Source organism: Catharus ustulatus, chromosome 8, assembly GCF_009819885.2.
Source record: "Catharus ustulatus isolate bCatUst1 chromosome 8, bCatUst1.pri.v2, whole genome shotgun sequence".
In the NCBI taxonomy this organism is placed as follows: domain Eukaryota; kingdom Metazoa; phylum Chordata; class Aves; order Passeriformes; family Turdidae; genus Catharus; species Catharus ustulatus.
Genome location: NC_046228.1, coordinates 22,025,582 through 22,046,313, shown reverse-complemented (window position 1 = coordinate 22,046,313; position 20,732 = coordinate 22,025,582). Strand labels below are relative to the sequence as shown.

At 38.7% G+C, this 20,732-nt stretch overlaps 1 protein-coding gene across 3 annotated transcripts in view; it reads right to left on the bottom strand.

Annotated features, from left to right (window-relative positions):
- LRMDA (leucine rich melanocyte differentiation associated) overlaps positions 1–20,732 on the bottom strand; it is a 644,658-nt gene that overhangs the window by 600,592 nt on the left and 23,334 nt on the right. For 2 of the 3 annotated variants that reach the window (XM_033065663.1, XM_033065665.1), the window contains exons 1-2: positions 17,568–17,654; positions 13,659–13,759 (exon numbers count right to left, since the gene is read on the bottom strand). In XM_033065663.1, coding sequence (XP_032921554.1) covers positions 13,659–13,759; positions 17,568–17,597 — 131 coding nt within the window. In that variant the 5' untranslated portion in view covers positions 17,598–17,654. Of the gene's footprint in view, positions 1–13,658; positions 13,760–17,567; positions 17,655–20,732 lie in introns of those variants that run through there. The other variant, XM_033065664.1, reaches the window with a different exon arrangement.

Genomic DNA, 20,732 nt, shown 5'->3' with positions numbered 1-20,732 from the left:
GTTATTCATCAATCTAAAATAGAACTATAACAGAAAAAGAAATTGGAATGGAGCAATTTCAATATTTCAAAACAGATGCAAATCAACACTAGAGATGCTACACAGCATACTTTTATTGAGACAATTCTATACATGTTTGAAAAATGAACTTGTAATAAACTCATATCCTGTGAAGATATGTTTTTCTTTCCATCTTATGAGCTAATTATGCCAACACAACATAACATTTTCCTAAATGCCTTATAAACTGACCCAGTTACTCAGAAAGTATTATTTTTAAATTGATGTGATAGATGCAAACTGGAACGTTCGGATTTCAATTCTGGCACCAATTCCCAGATCCCCTTCCCAAGTAATTTAAGGACTTCCTCCCGATAGTTTTTCATATTCTTTTAACTGACATTTTATCTTTATACAGTATCTCAGCAGAATGAACATGCACTAAAACAATGACAGCCCTTCTCTGGCTGTCATCTCTCATTCTGGCAAAGACAGATGTCTTACACTGGCTTATGCCAATAATAGAGCCGACAAAAAACAACAGAGACTACCTGCCTCTGATGTAAAGGCACCAATTCACATTTGTGACACTCATTTGTCAATTAACAGATTTCTTCCATTGTTGACACATGGGACTTAAAAGATGTGGGCTAGAATGTGATGAATTAAAAAAGACAGATGAGTAAGCTATGAGCTGCAAAGTAATACTATAATGTGCTTTAGATAGGAATATCAACTGACACCCCTGACAGGCCATACAAGGTTTTATTTCATTTTGCTCTGTATCTAGGCTTCATACTTTGTCTTCTTTGTTCTCTTTTCATCAAGCTCCTAACATCTCATTCTGACAGCCAGAGACATTTAAGGCACTTTCGTTTCAAATGCAAGTTAGCATACTTGATTTGTCATTAAAATGCAAAACGATTGCCATTGCAGGTAAATGTAGGTATGCTTAAAAGGTTGTATCTGAAAAGTAAAAGCTGAAAACCGTTTCTGGCTGCTTTGCTTAACTCTTTCACAAGCCTCAGAGTTTTTACGAGGCAAGTGTTACCGTGCTGTAATAGAAGTGTAGCAGCACCTGCAGTTTGATACAGGGTACATTTTGGTATATTTAAGTAACAAAATCTTAAAGTTAGGATGTCAAGCACACGGAGCCTTGGCAGAACTCAAGCAAGAATCTGAAGAGTCTGTCATGTAAAGCTTTACATGGGTCAAAGCTCTCTACTGCATAGACACCAAAGAGGAAAAGAGGGGGAGATTTGTTTACTCTTTTTAATACACTAATTGTGGTAGAATTAGCTGAAATCACAGCAATTTGCTTTCTATTCCAACACTCACTAAGAGAGATGAGGGCCTTAACATAAATAATTAATTAAATAAATACCCACATACACACAAAGAGCTCTGTAGCAAAAGACAAGGAGAGATTGTAAAATTTTGCAGAGAAAGAGACCTGTACAGGATGGGCATAAGTAACACTTAGCTTTCTACATAGCATGCACAGATGTGAATGCACTCTATATAATATGAATAAGTTTATTTCTAGTCAATGAGATAGATTTGAATATCAAAAATGTAATTTGTGCTCAGCATACAAAAATCAAGCAAAAAGCAATATATATTATTTTCTGCAGGTTGTTTGAAAAGCAGAGGTATATCATTTAATTGAGTAAATTTCTTGACACAGAGGTTAAGTTTAGAGATTTGATTTTAGGAACTTACAGAGAAACCTTTACCCTAAGTAACTACATATCTTTTTTGCAGACTTTCCTGTGGGTTTTTTTTGTTTGGTTTTTTTTTTTTTTACTAGGGAAAAGAGAGGTGTGAATGAGGTTTCATTCCGCTCACTTGGGTGCAGAAGTCTTTTTCCCTAGTTTTGTTTTTCCCCTAAGAATGAGAATTGTATGGAAATACGCGGTCAGGGAATCATTCAGAAAATCTGATTTAGATTATGACATCACAGTGCATTGAATATAAGGTAGAGCACCTGAAATATTCGATGCTTCTGTATATAGAACTAAACTTACTGACCATTTCTGAAGCTATTCTGCCTACTAAGGTGCATCTGTGACAACACAGGAATTATTTATTCATTCCATGTTATAGGGTAGTAATAGGCTATGCTGTAAATACAAATACCAACTTTACACGTAATACCTGTCTTGATGAGTTTCTAGTGCTACTGCTTCTGCCCACACTAGTCTTAAAAGCTTCCAGGGCACTTATGTCCCCACCCAGAAAGAAAATAGGGGAAAAAGGTGCAAGATTACCTTGAAGCTGACTTGACCATTTCACTAGGTTTTAAAACACTAGGACTACAGCAACCAGGACTTTCATATGCTATACTAATACACACAAAGGAACACTTGCCCATTCACTTTTAGCTCAATACAGACATTTGTTCTCTCTTCCTCCATTGACCAATTACCAGGAAGCAAGACAAAATCTACAGTAATGCATTAATCTCCTTAATTTTAGAAACTTCTTTTCTTCTGCTTAATCATTTAAATGCAGGTGAACCTCTTGTTTCAAACCACCTCTGGTTGCAGTCTATAATTCAGTCGCAAAGTAGCAGCCCACTTTAAATGGGTTGAGATAGATTCTCATTAGAGGTACATCCAAATTTCAAAAGCCCTTTTATTAGTGGTAGTAAGAGACTATTTGATATGACTTATTTAAAGGAAGCCAAAGAATTGACAGTGAAAGGAACTGAACTGCCCTCTGACATTCCCCACTTAGACTGGCAGGCAATTTCCTAGTTGTGCACCTGGTAGAACTAGAACCAACACTGCACATGAACAGAGCTAACGGCTGCTCCCTTTACAAGCAACACAGGGAACAAAGCAAAGACCACTGGCAAGAAAGCAGGAACCTCATGCTGCACCTGCCCCCAAATCTCTCAGCAGCACCTTCAGCTGATTTACGAGCTGAAAGCAGTGGGGAGAAAAGGCAGTATAGAGTGAGGGAAGAAAGTAAATTGGACATATACACAGCCTCTCAGTTGTGTAAGCTTAGTTGGCTAAGTTTTCATTCCTAGAAAACATAGTACTTCACAATTTTTCCCACAGCAATTCCTATACAGTCACCTTGACATGTTTCTGTGCTATTCCAAAGCACTTAATTGTCCAAGATAGATTGTATTATATGCAAGATAATAGGCAGAAAGTGCTCAGATCCTCGAGCAGTTGCAATTTGAACATTCACACGCTGGTCAAATTATCTTAACATAACTATGTTGGAAGCAGAGTTTTGTGAATATTCAATATACTGTTAATCCTTGGCCTGTCTAGAACATTTTTCCTTCAGCTTTTAAGTGCTTTAGAATAATCACTACACTTCATCACTTAAGTAACTAAGTCAACTATGATAAGTCTGTCTTATCTCTTCAACTAAAATGTCTTGAAAATCCTGGGAGTTGAAAATACAGCATCCTCATACAGTGCTTTTGTAGCCACATGGCCTTGAAGAATCATGGCACATCAGCAAATCTAGGACCTTACACATATCAAATGGTTCAAGGATACTTCTGCTGCAATTCCTTGCACTTAAAGAGATTTTAGGCTCAAGAGGCTGAATTTTTTTTTTTTGCAAGCGACCTCTAAGTAATACGTTCCTTCCTTCAAGGTTATAAGTGAAAAGGTTATCATTGACAAAGTCCTACCACAAGTGCTGAATCAAAGTAGAAAAATACTTGAGCATCACCCTCAAGTTCACATAGGTTAAAAATATAATTGATATACTATACTTATATATAAAGGAAATATGCACACATCCTAAAGACATTTCTTTATAAGATATTATTTTGTGTGTGCATTAAATGCCAGTAAGCTGGCAGCAGCAACCAACACACACTACGCTTTCTGTGAAAAATACGAGCTGGCTTTGCGCATATATCCAAGTATTACTATTTGTCAATACAGCTTATATACCAACTGTACAGGAAAAACAGCAGAGACTTAAGCATCTGAAGAGAAGTATTGGCCCAGTATGCAAGAGACTATCAGCCTCTCTGACTTTGGGACCGATTAAATAGCATCCTAACATTAGATATTCCGCATCTCTTACTTGTGTTCTTTTAAAACTTATTTCTACCACTGGAGTCTCTCACATAGCAAGATTTCCTACAAACATGAGCAAAGAGAATGGCTGTATTATACAAAGATCATTCACAGCTGCCATTTATAGACTCAGCAGGCAAATTAAATTAAAAAAGCAAAATAAAGTATTAAGAAATAATCTTCCAGCTCTACCAGTGAGCAAGTCACTCAGGCAAGCATCATCGCAAGGAAATACCACGAGAAACAAAACAAAAATATAAACAAAAAGTATAAAATGTCACATAATTGCAAGCATCAGTTCATGGGTAAAGCCTGCAACTGAGCTATAACACTGCATTAACCATGACCCTAAAGACAGTATAATTATTGTATAGCATGTCTGGTTTGACACGCTGAATCCAGAGCCTGAGAAAAACACATGGCCTTTTTGCACTTCTATGCTCCTCACTCTTCACGCTTGCACGAGCTAAGGGTTTGGGGATGGTCCTTTTAACCTGAAAAATCATCTCCAGGATAATTTATGCAAAGATGAGTTATGCAAGTTCTCAAAAATGGCACAAACCATGCAAGACCACACAAAAGAAACAAGTGATTCATAAACAGAAGCTCCACAAGGATTTTCCTGGCAAATGCCAAGTAGCTTTTTGTACCATGACTACCAGCAGGTTTTTTGAAGACTGGAGGACCGAGGCCTTCCATAGTGATTGGAATCAGCAAAATTAGTCAAGTTCTTTACATCTGAAACTAAATGTTGAGAATCTTTTATATTGCATTAAGGTGAGAAGAAGATACCTTTCAACAAAACAGAGAGGAAAAGACAGAGACAATAATTCCAGGGTTAGTGCAGGTTCTTCCCTTCAGCCAAGCTCCTTCTCCTCAGACAACAGTTATTTCTGCAGTCTTTCACCCTTGTTTCACAACAGCAATGATGAGGAAATACTGGTTTAGAGTGGGAGAGATCAAGGAAGTCAGAAAGTAATAATGATCCATCTGATTCCTGTACTTAACATATGCTCTTTATGATTATTTTTTCTTTAACCCCCAATGCTCTTGGGAAGAAAGTACTTCTCAGTCTCAAAATCCAGATAATCATGGACTATGCAGGAGCAGTCACCAAGATATTATTTTCAACCTACTGACATTCTTTGACAACTAAAACAAGAACAAACTATTTCTCTTCCAAATGCCGATACTTTCCATGGACTGTGATAGTCTTCCATTTATTAACTGATATTCTCTCAATCTAACAGATTTCTGTTGTTCAGAACAGAATTCAACACAAAATCTCATTCTAGTTTTAGACTGGTTACAGTTTTCACAAGGAGTTGGATTGACTGTGCCAGTGAATTAAGTGCTCTGGGTACACAAAGAACAACTGCAGATTGTGTATATTTAGCCTCCAACATCACTTCAAAATCCAACTTCAATCTCATACAAAAATCAGATCAAGAAAAAACAGTTCACTCCCTACACATTCAAACAAGAAGAAAACTATGTGATGCAAACAGCAGTTCACTGGGAAATGCTCTGCCTCAGTCAAAAGATTTTACCAACGAGTCAATGGATGTTTAATATGAAATCCTATCTCCATTCAAGTTCCAGTTTGTCACTCATCTTTTTTCAGAAGTATAGATTTCATCTTTACTCATAATTGTAACAGATCCTTAGACATGGATGGCCCCAAAAAAAGTTTTCACCAGCCAGCATAGCAATATTCACCAGCTATAACCAAGGATGTAACAATCAAAGCTCACAATCTTATTTTAGCTTAATGTCAAATTGTGCTTAATGGCATTTAATATTTTTTTACCAGATTTCAAGCTCTAGCAATCCTCTCAAGAATTCCCCGCTACACAATATGAACCTACAATGTCCCCCAAGCTAAAGGTTCAGGTAAAAAGTTTTTGCCCAATTCCATCACATGATACACCCTCAAGACAACTCCTTCCACAATGTTAAGCCTTCCTGAGGAAAGCAGAACAGAAAACAATCCTGTGTTCCAATCTGTCAGGTACTGTAAATCAATGGATAATGGCCAGCACAGGGGTCAGAGGTATATATACTACAGTGTTTTCACCGTCTGTTAGTGCCTGTGTGGCCATAAAAAGTCAAGCAAGGATCAATGGACAAAAATAGAGGCTGGTGGGACTAAAGAAGATAACAGTCACCCATATTGAAATGTAACAATTTATATTACTATTACAATTTATATTACTTACATATTACTGAATTTGGAAAACTAACTTTTCCATTAAAAAGCGCAGTTTACATACATGGCATAGTATGCTGAGAGCAGTGAGACATTTAAGTGCACACTACAACCCATTAATTTGATACTTTTAACAATATTCATTGACTGGTCCCTTTCACATCAACAACAAACCAATGACATCAATTAAGACACAGCAGGAAAATACACAAGTCACGAAAACACACACAGATAATACTTTGTAGAGGCAAATATTCTATAACCACATTTAAAACTGACAAAACAACACAACACAGTCATGGCTATTGCATGCGAGACAAGGTGTATCTTAACATTTTTAATATTTCCAATATTTTAAGGTGGGGGAAAATGCTTTCCTTATACATTAGCCAGATCACACCTGGTTCCTGTTGAAATGTCACTTCTAAAAGGGAGTGGCATGGTGGGAGGGAAAAGGAAGGGAAGAAGAGAGCAAGGAGTCAATTTAGATTTGATGTCTATCAACTACCAAAAGTAGAGTTAATAGCTGGAGTTTGTAATTGTTTTTGTCACTGGCAATACTCTCCTTCTGGTTTTCCAATAGTTACACATCTACAAAACTTTATCTTGTACAACTCCCTAGGTATTACCCATGTTGGAAGAACCCATCAACATACTTGTCTTCAGTCCATCTAGTACAACAAGAAGTTCTTTCAGTAGAAAGATAATTACACATACAGTAGTCCATAGTGATTAATAAACATGTAAGATTTCAACAAAAGACTATTACATCTGTAAATCATTTAAATGATTCCTCATGTATAAATATTTAATTGAGCAAAATTATTCTAGAAGCTGAATTGCTTCTAAAGATTGACCACCCTTAGCAGTGTTACAAGTATTTTTAGACATCCATAATATTTCAACATTATTTATCAAACAGCATCTTGTGCTTATTGTAGCACATCCATTTGAGGGTAAACTTTGAGTACTCACCTCAGACTAAACACTTACTCATTTGAACTTATATTTATACATTTACTGCAACAGTAGAAGAAAAATAACCAAGAACTTTTAAATTTCAGATTGCTTAGCTATGGAAAACATTATGTCTTTGCTGAAGTCTCTCTATGAAATTCCATTTACCTTCAAAACAGTAAACAATATCCAGTATAAAATTTACAAACATTTGTAATTATTACTTTCTTAAAGAAAGAAATCTCAACCACCACTCAATGTTTTTCTTAAAAGAACAATATAAAATCTTCAATACTTAAACATATACGTCCTCCTTTCACATAGCAAACTGTCGTCATGCTTGAAAGAAAATAAAAAACAAGGAGAGTGAAACAGATTAACTGCATAGCTCCAATTCACTTATTTCAGACAAGATACCATAAATCATCTTGAAACAAAACAGGCAATTATAATGTGCACAAATGTTATGATATTATGCATCCCTACTGGTCCAGTGGTTTAAATTATTGAAACTGATGGTTGAACAAGGGCATATTGTTTCAACACACTTAGATTCCTTGAACAATTCTAATTCTTCCTTCAGCTGTACAGTGCTCTGCAGACCTCTGATGTCAATAGACAGATAGATAAATGTTTCTTAGATGATTCAGGTCACATCTAAGGGGATTAAAATATATGTCCAAAATTTCTCAAGCAATGTCTTTTGTAAAGGATCACATAGGTTTCCTTCCCTTCAATACTGGAAGACGCATCTAAAATTAAAGCAAGTCCATACATCTTCCTTCAAAGCATTCAGTGAGGACAGAGCAGTTCCTTTCTTCCTTGTAACCACTACCCCACATTTCAATCCTCAGTGTAAGGGAAACAGGAGTGAGAGCCACAAGACAGAATAATTTCAAAACACAATCAGCTATTTGTAAACACTCTTTCCTGCAGAAAATCTGCAACTGGTACTTGCAGGGAAAAGCAGTACGTAAGGTAAATCAATTAGCTTGCTAATTTCTCACCCTCATTCATTTAGCTCTGCACTGTATTTGTCGTAATTGACTATAATTATGTTAATTACCAACTCCAGTATAATTACTATATTTATTGTCATTGAGCACACTATGTACCCAAAGCAAAGCTGGCATTTGTTGGGCATCAAAAAAATAAATAAATAAAACCACACAACTGTTGGGAGGGGTTTCTCTGAAAAGTGGTTGATACACCTTCAGCAAATGAAAGGGCAAAAGAGATTTCATGCAATGCTAGTTTGAAAGCATCAGTTCATTAAGGATATTAATTTTCTGATAACTACACATTTAAGCATGACACACTGGAGCAGTATCTACAGGATTTAGCAATTATTAATGCGTGACAGTTTCAAATGCTAAGTGAATCAATTAAACAGCAGCATTCACAATTTGAGAAGAGATAACTGCTTCATAACTGCCTAAGACTACAATTTTCACATGACAAAAAAGGGCCATTCAGGCTCCTTCAAAACCTGACAGGTCAAGAAAGAAGTTTGAAACAAAAGCACCTTATAACCATCATCTCTCCTCTTTACTTGTCAGATCAACTTTGCTAGTGTCTCCGCTGAAATGGCATCACCATGCCAGCTGCCACAAGGTGATTTTTCATGTCTTGTCAAAGAAATCTTTTATTCTATTTGCTCTGCATTAACATGTTACATTTATTGATCAAGCCCTTTCTGCAGCCACAGCAGGGCACTGTGCTCTTATGCCTAAGGGGGCTTTGATGTCCTGGTGACATTCTAGACCGAATAATGCACATACTAAATGGATTTAATGCAGAAATGTGTTTGTGCATGACAGCTACATTAATAACAGCCCCTCATACTGATAAATATGCAATTGCTACGATTAAGAGTTACCCAATTATGGTGAAAATATTTTTCTACCTTATAAATAAAACCATCAAAAAGTTTTAACAATAGTGCATTTCCTTCAACATTTTAAAGTGCTATAAAGATGAGTCTAAAGGCTTTAAAAATATGTCATGTTTTGTTTTGAATTCTGGCTTTTATTTCCATCTCTCTTTTGTTGTTCATCTTCCTGTTCTGCATGTCTTATTGCTGCACAGACCAGGAAGGTGGGTAGAAAAAAAAAAGCCTTTCTATCACGTACTCAACTTACAAAGAGGGACATGCCCTGTAAAAAACTGAAGCCCATTTTCAGGCTGCCACTTGCATATTCCCCCAGGCAAAAAAACAGGAGGCAGAAGAAAGAGCAGTACCTTGTCCACAGAGAAGATATTACAAAGCCTCAGATTCACAAAATCGTGGAGGAATGTTCCAGACTAGGATTGAAGTTCAAGGGGATGTTTTCATACACACACCTTCTTCATCAGACAGTGGAAATTATGCACAAGCACATACTGTGCAAATTATTCAGGCTCCTAGCAGAAATAATCTGCACCCTAGAGAGAGGGAAGAGATATTTGTATCTCCACGAGCACAATTATTGGATTAATCCTTCCTCATTGGTCGAGATTAAAGAATCACTCTCCCTTTCACCTCATAGCTCAGACCAACAAGGAATCTCTGTAAGAAAAAGGAAAACAACTCACATGTTTAAAACTACTGAGGACAAAATTACAAGATGGACTTCTCAGCGAATTGAACTGCAGAAGTTCTTTATAAAAGCACGGCACCTGTTTGTACAAAACCACTGACATCTGTTATTCAAGCACCAGAGTGCATTTAGCCTTTAATGTGAAAGGAAAAATTTTGAACAAAGTCATTTAGGACAAAAAGACATCTATTAAAAAAAAAATGCTTTGCACAAGTTGTGGGTTGTTTGGGTTTTTTTTCTTACCACAAGATAGCAAAATGCATTTACACTAAAATCATTGTATTTAATCTGAATCTCTACTCCCTACCTGTATATCCTTCCTACTCACTTACTGCTTTCTTTCCTTCACTAGTGATTACTACTTTTCTTGTTCTTTTTTTAGTGAAATCTTTAACTTTCCATGGTCAACAACCACTTTTCATTCCACCTTGAAATTCTTTACAAAGTCTCCCGGTAATACTGACACATCAATGTCTCTTCTTCCCATACTCTATGCCTTTGCAAAATGAGAACTGGGGAATATTTTCCACATATTATGGAAGGACTCTGTTACTAGGGAAGGCTATCAAACACAGTTGCCATAAGAGGCTCAGGAGCAGATTTCCAAAGCAAAACATCTCTGCTCCTGAAACATGCCTTATTGAAAATACACAGAGTAAAAAGTTCATTTCTACAACAGCTGAAAATCACTATGAAATCAAAAGAGCTGCTACAACTCAGGCCATATCACACCAACAAAGCTGCAGAATCATAGCGTAATTTAGGTGGGAAGGACCATCTAGAGATCATCTAGTCCAATTCCCTGCTCAGAAAAGGGGGATTTCAAAAGTTAGATCAGTTTTCTTGGGGCTTGCTGTCCAGTTGCATTTTAAGTATCACCCAGGATAGAGATTCCACAGCTTCTCTAGGCACCCCTTACCACTCAACCTTGCCTGAGGTGACAGGAAATTCCCTTGCTGCAGCTGTGACAACTGCCTCTTGTTCTTTTGCTGTGCATCTGACAAGAATTTGGCTCCATCTTCTTCACAACCCTCCCTCGGCCCCAAAAGGAAACAAAAGATATTAGAAAGTGTTCAAACAAAATCAATGAAAACAGCACAAGTGGACTACAATTGTCTGGGATTGAAGAGTTTCCATCAGCCAGAGACATAAGCAGGAGGCAATCCAGTGGCAACACATCCTCTGATTACAGCCAGCATCTTTTAAGGACACACACATTTTTACCCTTTGCCTCACACACAACAAATTGCTGTAACTCCTCCTCTTTCCCAAAATTCCCATATAAGTTCCCTTGTACCTTTCACCTCTTTCTTTCCTTTCTCTCATAGGGAAAAGGGGATATGTGTAACCACTGTGACTGGTGACAGTCACTTTGAATGCCAGAAGAAAGAGCTGTACTGCTCAGGGTAACCAAGGGAAGACACCAGCTCTTGGAAAAAGGCAAACAAGAAAGACACAAAAGCAATTAAAGTATTGTGATTGTGTATCAAGTGTTGTGATTAGATATACCACATCTGATGCAAAGATAATTAAGTATCTGCACAGCCCCTAAACTTGGTTTAAGAAAGATGAAGGGGCTCTAGCCTAGGAAGAATTCTGAAGTCAGAAAAAAAATGGTGAAAAATGTAGACTTTATTAAACTGCCAGTTCAAAAGAAATAATGACACCCTTTCCGTCCGTTATACAGACACATCACAAGGAAAAAGAAAAAAACCAGGGAAATGTAACAAAACCACCATATGTAAGAACATTTGTTTTTCTTTTTTCCTTTCAAAAAACACACAAATTCTCATCCAATAATAAATCAAATTATAATGAAACCTACATCTTTACTGCAAATAACTACTGTGTAGCAAAACACAGTATTCTCTTTATCTCTTCCTATATTTTGATCACCCTTGGTCTTCTTCATTCAACTCACACCTTTACCAAGTTCAACTAGAATATCAAACTCCTTTCTAAATCAACATTAATTGTGGACATTGTTTCCTCACTGAAAACAACATACTAAACTTTTCAAATTAAGCATTTACTGATAAAAATCATAAAATTCACTGCTATACTACATCTTTAGATTTTTAGGCAATAATATCTGTTTAAAGAAGATGACAATGCTTACACTTCCTTCAACAGCTGCCCAAGACATTCTTATACATTCACAGTTATTTAAGGACATTTATTCTGTATCTTATCTGACTTTGTCAATAACATGCAGGTACAGGGTTTATATATGAATGCAGACCAGTGTAGACAGCTACTACACAATAAATACTTCACTCTTAGTTTCTATAAGCTTAGTAAATCTAAGCACTACTCAAATGAGAAACCCTTACAGCTCTCATCCAATTTAGTATTAACTTCCCAAGGCAAAAAAAAAAAAAAAAAAAAAAAAAATCCACTTCTCTCCTTTCCCAAATCTGATTTCTGGTCTTAAAATACTTTTACAGATTTACAACTACAACTTCTCCTACATCACAAGCTGATTGTTCTTCCCCAAACCTCAATAAAACCAAATTATATCCCTTCTGAAAAAAACAGGCTAAGTGTTTTGGGTAGAGAAGAAAAGAAGAAAACACAGATTTCAGAAATACATCACAAATTTTGCCCTCCATGAAAATATGATCAGAGTTTTAATGAGGTACTTTAAATCCAAATTTAACGTTATTATTTTACTTTATGAAATGAAACAAATTCAGAGAACTCTTCTTCAAATCATGCATTAACTGAGAGAGACAGACACCTTTTTTTCCCCAGAAATGTAAAGCAGGAGCAGTCTTGTCAACAAGATGTTAAATCTAAATACACATACAGACCTTCAATTATCTTTATGACAAAATGGAAAAAAAAATATATAATTTGATCCCCTTTCCCAGCAAAATTCTCTTTTCTGATTACAATATCCAATGGTACAGAGTCATACTATAAGATAACAGCAATCCACAGATTTAGTGTCTCCTTTGCTCTACTACCTCTTGCATGTAGGATTCAGTCTTTCAGGCTCAAAAGAGCATTTATGAGCGTTAAGTACATTAAAACCAATGGTTGTTTCTTCTAGGAAAACAAGGCACCAGCACACTACTTTTTGTATTACTCTTCACAAGTAGATTGTGAGCTTACCTCCAATAAAATAAAAGGAAAATTAGTTGACCCCAATTCTACCTCCACAAACCTATTTTCTTATTAAACAGACAATTGCACTCAAATTCTTTCTCTGTATACTTACCCACATTTTTCAACCTGAAATACACTCTGCTGAACCCCACTAGGTTCTTATAAGGATTAAATGAAATGGGATGCCAACAGGAATACTACAGAATCATAAACCAATCCATGTATTAAAATACTTAGAAGGAATTACAAATTCTAACTGCGCTTAGCTTTAGCACTTAACTACACAGATGCACAAAAATAAAATCATAGAACAAAACACATCACCTGGGAAAAGAGCATTATAAAGCATTTATAGTAATAATCAGAAATCCATAAATAAATTTTTTAAAAATTGAGAGAAGCACACACTTACTTGTGTTTCGGTTAAGGAAAATTCACTTTTGATCCCATTCTTCACTTCTTCAGGTAACAACATTTATTTTGATTTAAGTAGAGAACAAGGCATAAGCTTCTTAATGGGCATCATTTATGTTAACACAATAATGTTCCAGACTCACCTGGTTATTTGTGCTCCAAGCGTGGGAGAAAAGGAGACAAACATTACCTATAAAACAGTGTTGTCCACTTGATAACAATTAAATGTACCCGACATACATCCTTCTACTTTGGAAGAAAAAAAAAACAGTGTATTTTAGGAGCTGAAATTCCACATTGCACTTGAAAAATCTGTATACTGCCACATACCTTAACAAGTTGAAGCTAAGATCTAGCCTTTTTGCCATATGTCCATATTTTCTTCCCAGGAATTCTGGAATTTCTTCACAGTCCTGACTAATGTAGGACACCTGAGAAACAGAAGTAACAAGGATACATTTCATGAGTAGATTTAGTTCCTTGTCCAGATTCTCTCTCATTGATAAAATGATAATGTGCAGCACAGTGAATTGGCATTACAGCTTTAAACTACATAAGTTTTACAGATATAAAATCTATCTCACAAACTCATTTTCATATTGATACCATCAACTTAATATTTATTACATCTATAGTCTTTACGTACATTTTGTCTCCTTCCAGATAAAAATACTTTGAATAAATATATCACATTTCTTCTACTTCACCATTAATACTTTGATCTAATGTTACTTCACATTACCATTGTGACATGCTCCAGAAGAAATTTGTCTGAAGGATCAGAAGCCATCCAAAGGATCTTCCAGTTTGGCCCCTCATATACAACAAAGGTTGTTTTCTAAAATTTGGTGCAGAAAAACCTAAGCAGTGTACAGTCAATCCATTCTCCTAACCATTCCTTGAGAGGATTATTAATCCCAGTAACACACTAGGGACAGAGCTAGAGGGCTGCCCATGACCTGAAAAATGAAGAATGCGGTTTCTTTTCAGACAAGTCTCAAAGATTTCTGGCTACACCACCTATGAGCAGACCACACTGCTCATTACCCCTCACATACATGTAAATGCCTTTTCTCTTTTTCATACCATCCCATCTAACTCATCTTTAGCAAACAAAGGAAGAATTAGTAGTACCACAAAAATCAGTCTACTCAGATTCTGTTTGTTTTTATCTAGTTTTAGTCAGGATGAAGTGAGTGATAATATTTCCAGAAGAACGCAAAAAGTAAAGCAGCTAAACTTGTTCTATTATTTCTGCTGTACTGTTTTAGAAGTCATTGGTTTGATTTCTTCAAAGAAACTTCACAAAGCCTTTCAAAACTATTGTCAATAATTATATACATCTATATTGGTTCATCCTTTCAGTGTTCAAAATGCTGACATTTCAGATTTTGTGCTGCAGAAATCTTAGTTTCTCTTAATGGCCAACTAGCAAGTCAAGCACCGTATTAGACCACTATCTATACAACACTGTTATTATCCACATGTTTAGTTATAAAGTCAATTTCAACAACATATTCCACTAGTCAAAAATATGCTGGATGAAAAATATGCCAAAAAAATCCATCAAACTTTGTTTTGATAGTTTTTCACCTTGTTGAAACAGAGACTCCTCGGCAGAGCAGACTGACAGTACGTACTTCTGCAAGTCATCCTGATCTCCCATGCTCTAAAAATGATTGCATCTGATAATACTATATGGCATTCCATTTAATTCATTTTGTTCAATACCTTCTACAGATAAAGCTGACAATAGTGAAATAATTTTTATGAGCAGAAAACAGGTAGCTTGAAGGTGAGTTTAACAACTTCTTCCTCTTGTTAAATCAGACCTGCTCTTGCAATATATTCTGCTACCAGACATCCACACAACTTGAGCAGATATAAGAACAAAAAGGAAAGCAACTGTTTGGAGTAGTTGGCATTCTAATGGTTTGGATATAACAGAAAATGTTCTGCAGAATTTATTGAATTAAATATGTTGGGGCTTTCCCCCCAGTTTTTGTCCAAGACAATCACAAATGCATTTTACAACATACACAAAGGCATGCATAACTGTATCATTCTTCACTGAATAGTAGACTTCTTTAAATTAATGCTTGCAAACCCTTTGAAATACATTACATTAACAGCTTAATAACATCATGAAACAGAAACAACTAAAACATGATGCCTAGTAACACTGGGAGGACAAGACTGCCTTGAGGAGCAAGAGCACAGACCCTCACTTTGCCTTTCACCAGGGAGGAGCTGAGAAGCAGCAGGAGATTCTGGCCTGCTACACACTGCTTCAGAAACTTACCTGGCCATAAAAGCCCTAGCTACGAGAATAGAAGTTGAAGAAAAAGATTCATACAAACATGGTTTAGAGCACAGAGAAGACAAAACACATGAAATGTAGCAAAGCTTCAGCCTTTGAACTGTTATAATATGCAAATATATTTACACAACTGGTACAAACAGATTATTCACAGGCATATTTGCAGATGGCATATTGTTAGCATGACCTTTCAGTGCTGAGGCCTGGTAAAGGCATTTTACTTCAAAAGAGTCCACATCAGCACACTCATAATACAATGCTAATACAAAACAAGAAGTCAGTACCCAGAAGAAAGAAGAATATTTCTTCACTTTCGTTATTTCAGTTCAAAATAATTTATTCAGGAAACAATAAAATGTACATAATTCAGTATTCTTTCTTTTGCTTCCATTTCAAATACCCTCAACATGACTATGAGTTTCCAAGCACATATCCAGAGACACCACCTCTGAGAGATGAGAGCAAGCATACTTTTCCCAATACTCCAGCTCTTTGGCTGCAAGACACATCAGTAACAGCAGATTTCTTAGGTTTTTTTATACCAGTCGCAGAACATCACACAGGATTAAAAACTGAAGGTAGAGGTTTCCATGGCCTGATTCTCCAACTCAGATACAGTACAGGTTGGTCACAGTCAGTCATTACGGGTGCCCTATTCAATACTCCACCAAAATGTTCAGTTTCCCATAGAGGCCAGCATCAGACAGGCTATGAAGGCCTGAGATATTCTTGCAGACTCCTCAACACACTGTATGCAATTCACAAGAGAAGATACCTTGTTACAAAGTTTAAACATAACTATCAATAGCAGTTAAACCTCTCTTCTGCTTTAGTTTCAGAGGGTATTACCATTTAGTCTCAGTGATCATTCTACAACGATACTGTAACCTTAATAACGCATAGAGTAACATCTTTATTAAGGAATGTCACCAAAAAGCTCATTTATGAACTCTCTGCATATTCTCTCCCATTGAAGGGAATTATATCTGGAGAATATTTCCAGTCAGTTGAGCATTACATTTTACCCTGTATTGTTAGAAGACTGTATGGTGGGCACATAGCCAAATTAAGGGGCTGGAGGCATGCTCAAGGGAAGAAGGCAGTGTGTCCCTAAGTGCCAGGGTGCACCACAGAGACCACAGGAACTGTTTCCTGCAGCAGCCGCGAAATCAGCCAATTAACTGCCTTCATATCACACACATGTTTACATGAATTCCACACGGGAATAGTGACCAGATTAAAGAAGCAATTAGATGGGCAGCACCCTGGTTTAATGGTAAACCATTGTCAAAAATAAGACAAGCTTCCTTTTCTTAGGAGTGGAGAATTTTAGCCACAGGTTGATCACAAGTGTCATCAACTTTTAGCCAGAACTTTTTCCAGTAGCCAGACAAGGCGCTGGGTAAAGTCAGCAGGATGTGTTGTATTTCCTGACTTGTCTCTAACCAAACCGAAACATACATAGGCGGTTTCAGCAGGAACAACACAGAGCAGTTTCACTCCGTCTGTTTCATCTCATTCCCACGGCCTCCCGCAGCCTGAGCGAGCAAGCGCCGTCCGAGCCGGAGCACATCCCGCAGGGAGCGCGCCGCCGGGAGCGCGCCCGGCGCACGTGAGCGGCTCACGGCAGCGGCACGGGGCAGCGCAGCCCTGCCGCGGCCCGGCGCTCCGCTCTCCGCCGGCGCTTCGGCGGCCTCGGGACAGCGCGGCGGCGGAGGCGATACCTGCGCGGCTGGAAACTAAACCCGGCCCCGTGCGCGTCCGCCAACCCCACCGAGCGGGAGCGGCACCGGCGGAGCAGCGGGAGCCGGCGCCGGGCTGGGGCAGCCGCTGCCAGTGCCGGGGGCGGGGCGCGCCGGCCGGGGCGAGCTGCCCGCAGCAGGTGGGGCCGCGGCCGGCCGGCCGTGGCGGACACTTACCTGTGCTCCGCTCACCACGACCCCCGCCATGGTGCGGGCTGGGCGCGCCGAGGTTCCGCGGGCCGGGCCGGGCCGCTGCCGGGCACAGTCAGCTGACGCGGGCGGAAGCGCGGCCGGGCCGGGGGCGGCGGCAGCGCGGAGCTCCCGCCGCCTCCTGCGGCCGGGCCGAGCGCGCAGCCACGGCCGGGGGTGACAGCGTGGGCCTGGAGAGCCCCCAGGTCTGCGTGTGCAAGGCACGGCCATCCTTGTCCGGTGGCCGCCTCAGGCCCCGCTGCCACATCCTACCTGGAACGCGAGTCCAAAGCGGCACGCAGCCACTGCCGCGCCTCGCACAATCAGCTCGCCTGGAAAAGACCTCTTAGACCACCCAGCCCAGCCTAGGACCGAACACCACCACGCCAACTAGACCATGGCATGAAGCGTCATGTTCAGTGTTTCCTTAACACCTGTCGCGACAATGACTCCACCACCTTCCTGAGCACCCCATTCTTACGTTGAATCACTTTCTATGAAGAAATTCTTCCTCACGTCCAACCTAAATCTCCCCTGGGCCAGCTTGAGGTACATCCTGTCACCAGCTACCTGAGAGACTGACCTCCACCTTTCCAAGCCCTCCTTAAAGCTGCCCCCACCCTTACTCCAAGCTTTCTCCCGGCTAAACAATCCCTCAGCTGCTCCTCATCAGACTGGTGCTCCAGACCCTTCCCCAGCTCTGCTGCCGCTCCCAGCTCCGGGGCAGCACCGTGTGCTGGGCTGTAACGGTGCTGGAATAGGCCATGGGGAGAAGTGATGGCAATAGCCAGTCCGTGACAGAGGGATTGGGCTTTGCATTCCGTTCCCATAAGGCACTAGATGACTTGGAACGTTATCTGTACTGGCTTCCCACCTACTAAGCAGCTCGTTAATTTGTGGCATAAAGCATAACTTGTGTTTGAAGAGATGTGTGTCACTGGTAAAGCAATGCCTGCAGAAAAAAACCGAAAACATGCCATCTCCAGGAGAGGTTCACATTCTCGTCCCAGTATTTTTTTGGTCTCTAGAACATAGGGTAATTTATGTGGAAACCAGAATTACCTTTGGAATTATCAGAAAACCTTGTCAAACGAGTCTTTCCAGGACACAAGAATTTAGTAATTAAAATAATGGCATGATGGTAGATTATCACTGTTCAGGCAGACTAGAGGAGCTGCAGGTTTTCTGTAATAATTTTATATGAGACTTTTAAAGGTTTCCCAAGCTTGGATCCTAAATCCTATTAGTCATGTACCTACCTCTTCAGCTGCCTAAGCACCTTTAAAAATCTGGCTCATTTTTCCCCTTTATTGCTAATATAGCATAACTCACTCTTGCTGGAAGCGGAGGCACATGCTGTGAGGGGAAATAAGTTTCAGGAGGATATGTATTCCCCACTGCAAACCACTTTTTTGAGTTTATTCAGCAACACAGCAGAAACCAATACTGTACTTGCTGCTCTACCTCTTAGTATCAACAGAATAAATTCTTGGTACAGCTGTGGCACTACACGTTCTCTACAGCCATCCCTCCTTCAGTGACTGCTGGACAGGAAACACTGAGGAAATAGCACAGGAAAAAATGTTTTTCCTCCCTGTTCTTTTAAGGTATTGTGTTAGAAATGTCAATGGGGCGACATGCATAAAAATCAAAATATGGCAAATAAATAAATCACTCCAGTGTTTTGTGTGATCTAATTTTCCTTGTAACATGTAAGACAGAAGAATCAAACCCTTCAGCCGCAGCAAATAAGGTGATCCTACACTGATGAATAAAACTTCTGTTCCTCTAAGTAAGAGTTTTCCATCCAGGCATACTTGCTGGTTCAGATCATCACTCAGCATGCTTCAAACCATCAGAGCCTTTATTTATCTATTAGATTGTATAGTAAATAATATTTGCCAAGAAAAACAAGTACTATGTGAACTGTGAATTTAAACAAAGCAATACATTCTCTTCCTTCTGTATCTACTTCTTTTTATCTGTCTTCTAGCTCCAAGCATGTGGTTCCCACCAGAATGAACACATACAGCTCAAGGCTCAAGTGGCCCACTGCTAGTTAGCTGTATTTGTCTTAATAGAGTAAATTCAGTTCAATACTACACTCATGTAAAATTGGAATAACTATATTGAAAACAATTTAGCACATCATTATCTACATTATTAGGATTAATTTTAGTAGAGTGTTAGCTGTCACTTTAGAGATATCTATGAAGAAAAAAAAAATCCCTGCCTAAATAGTTTACAAAATAGCCCACACAAATAATAGCAAGTTTGGGGTTTTTTTCCAGCTTCTTACATTGCTAGTTGCATTAACCTGCCATTGATCCTCCTACTTACTAGGCAAGACCTTGTCTAGAGGGAAAAGTTGCAGGTGCAGCTCCCTAAACTGGGTGACTTAAATTGACTTTATCATCTCTTCAATCAGTCGAGCTGAATTTTCTAAATTACAAAAACAACTTAGAAAGGTGGCAAACTGTTTTAAGTGCATCAGGCTTATAGTCGTTCCTTTGAAACCAGTTCAACGTTTTCTTGTACAGACATGGCCTAGATTGTTATCTGCCATGGATAAATAATAGATCCAAGTCCCGTGGTGGGTAACAAAAAGGGAGTGCTACCGACCGCAGTGACAAAATGGGACTATTATACTGTACAGGAAGGGAAAAACAAAACTCCCTGGAACAGAGGAAAGGAGAAGAGAGATGACTGTCTTATTGTGGTGCTTCCCTAGACTTGGAAAACTTACATCTCAAAAATCCTAATTCTGCTGCCAGTTTCCTACAGGATGATTGGAGAACTTCCCAAACTTTGCATTTTTAGAGCCTGCTTTATTCCCTAATTTCATAAGTATCTGTCACTTGCACGTAATTTTCAAAAGCAACGAAAACTCAAAGCTGTCTGCCACCCAAGGACTATTTTGTAGCATCTGATCTGCAATTGGAACAAAGTTATAACATAGTCTCAGATTTCAGGCTTTTGAGTCAATGTGCTCATTAGTTTGTGCCCCATGTTGTTCGAAGCTAAAATCCATCACAGTGCTGTGTAAATGCGAGGGCTTCTCCAGCTTTTGAGCCAGCTGATCATCAGTGTCACTTTATAGTACAGATTCTAGGTGAATGTGAGGCAGCTTATGGGTTTAGGCTGTTTTTCACC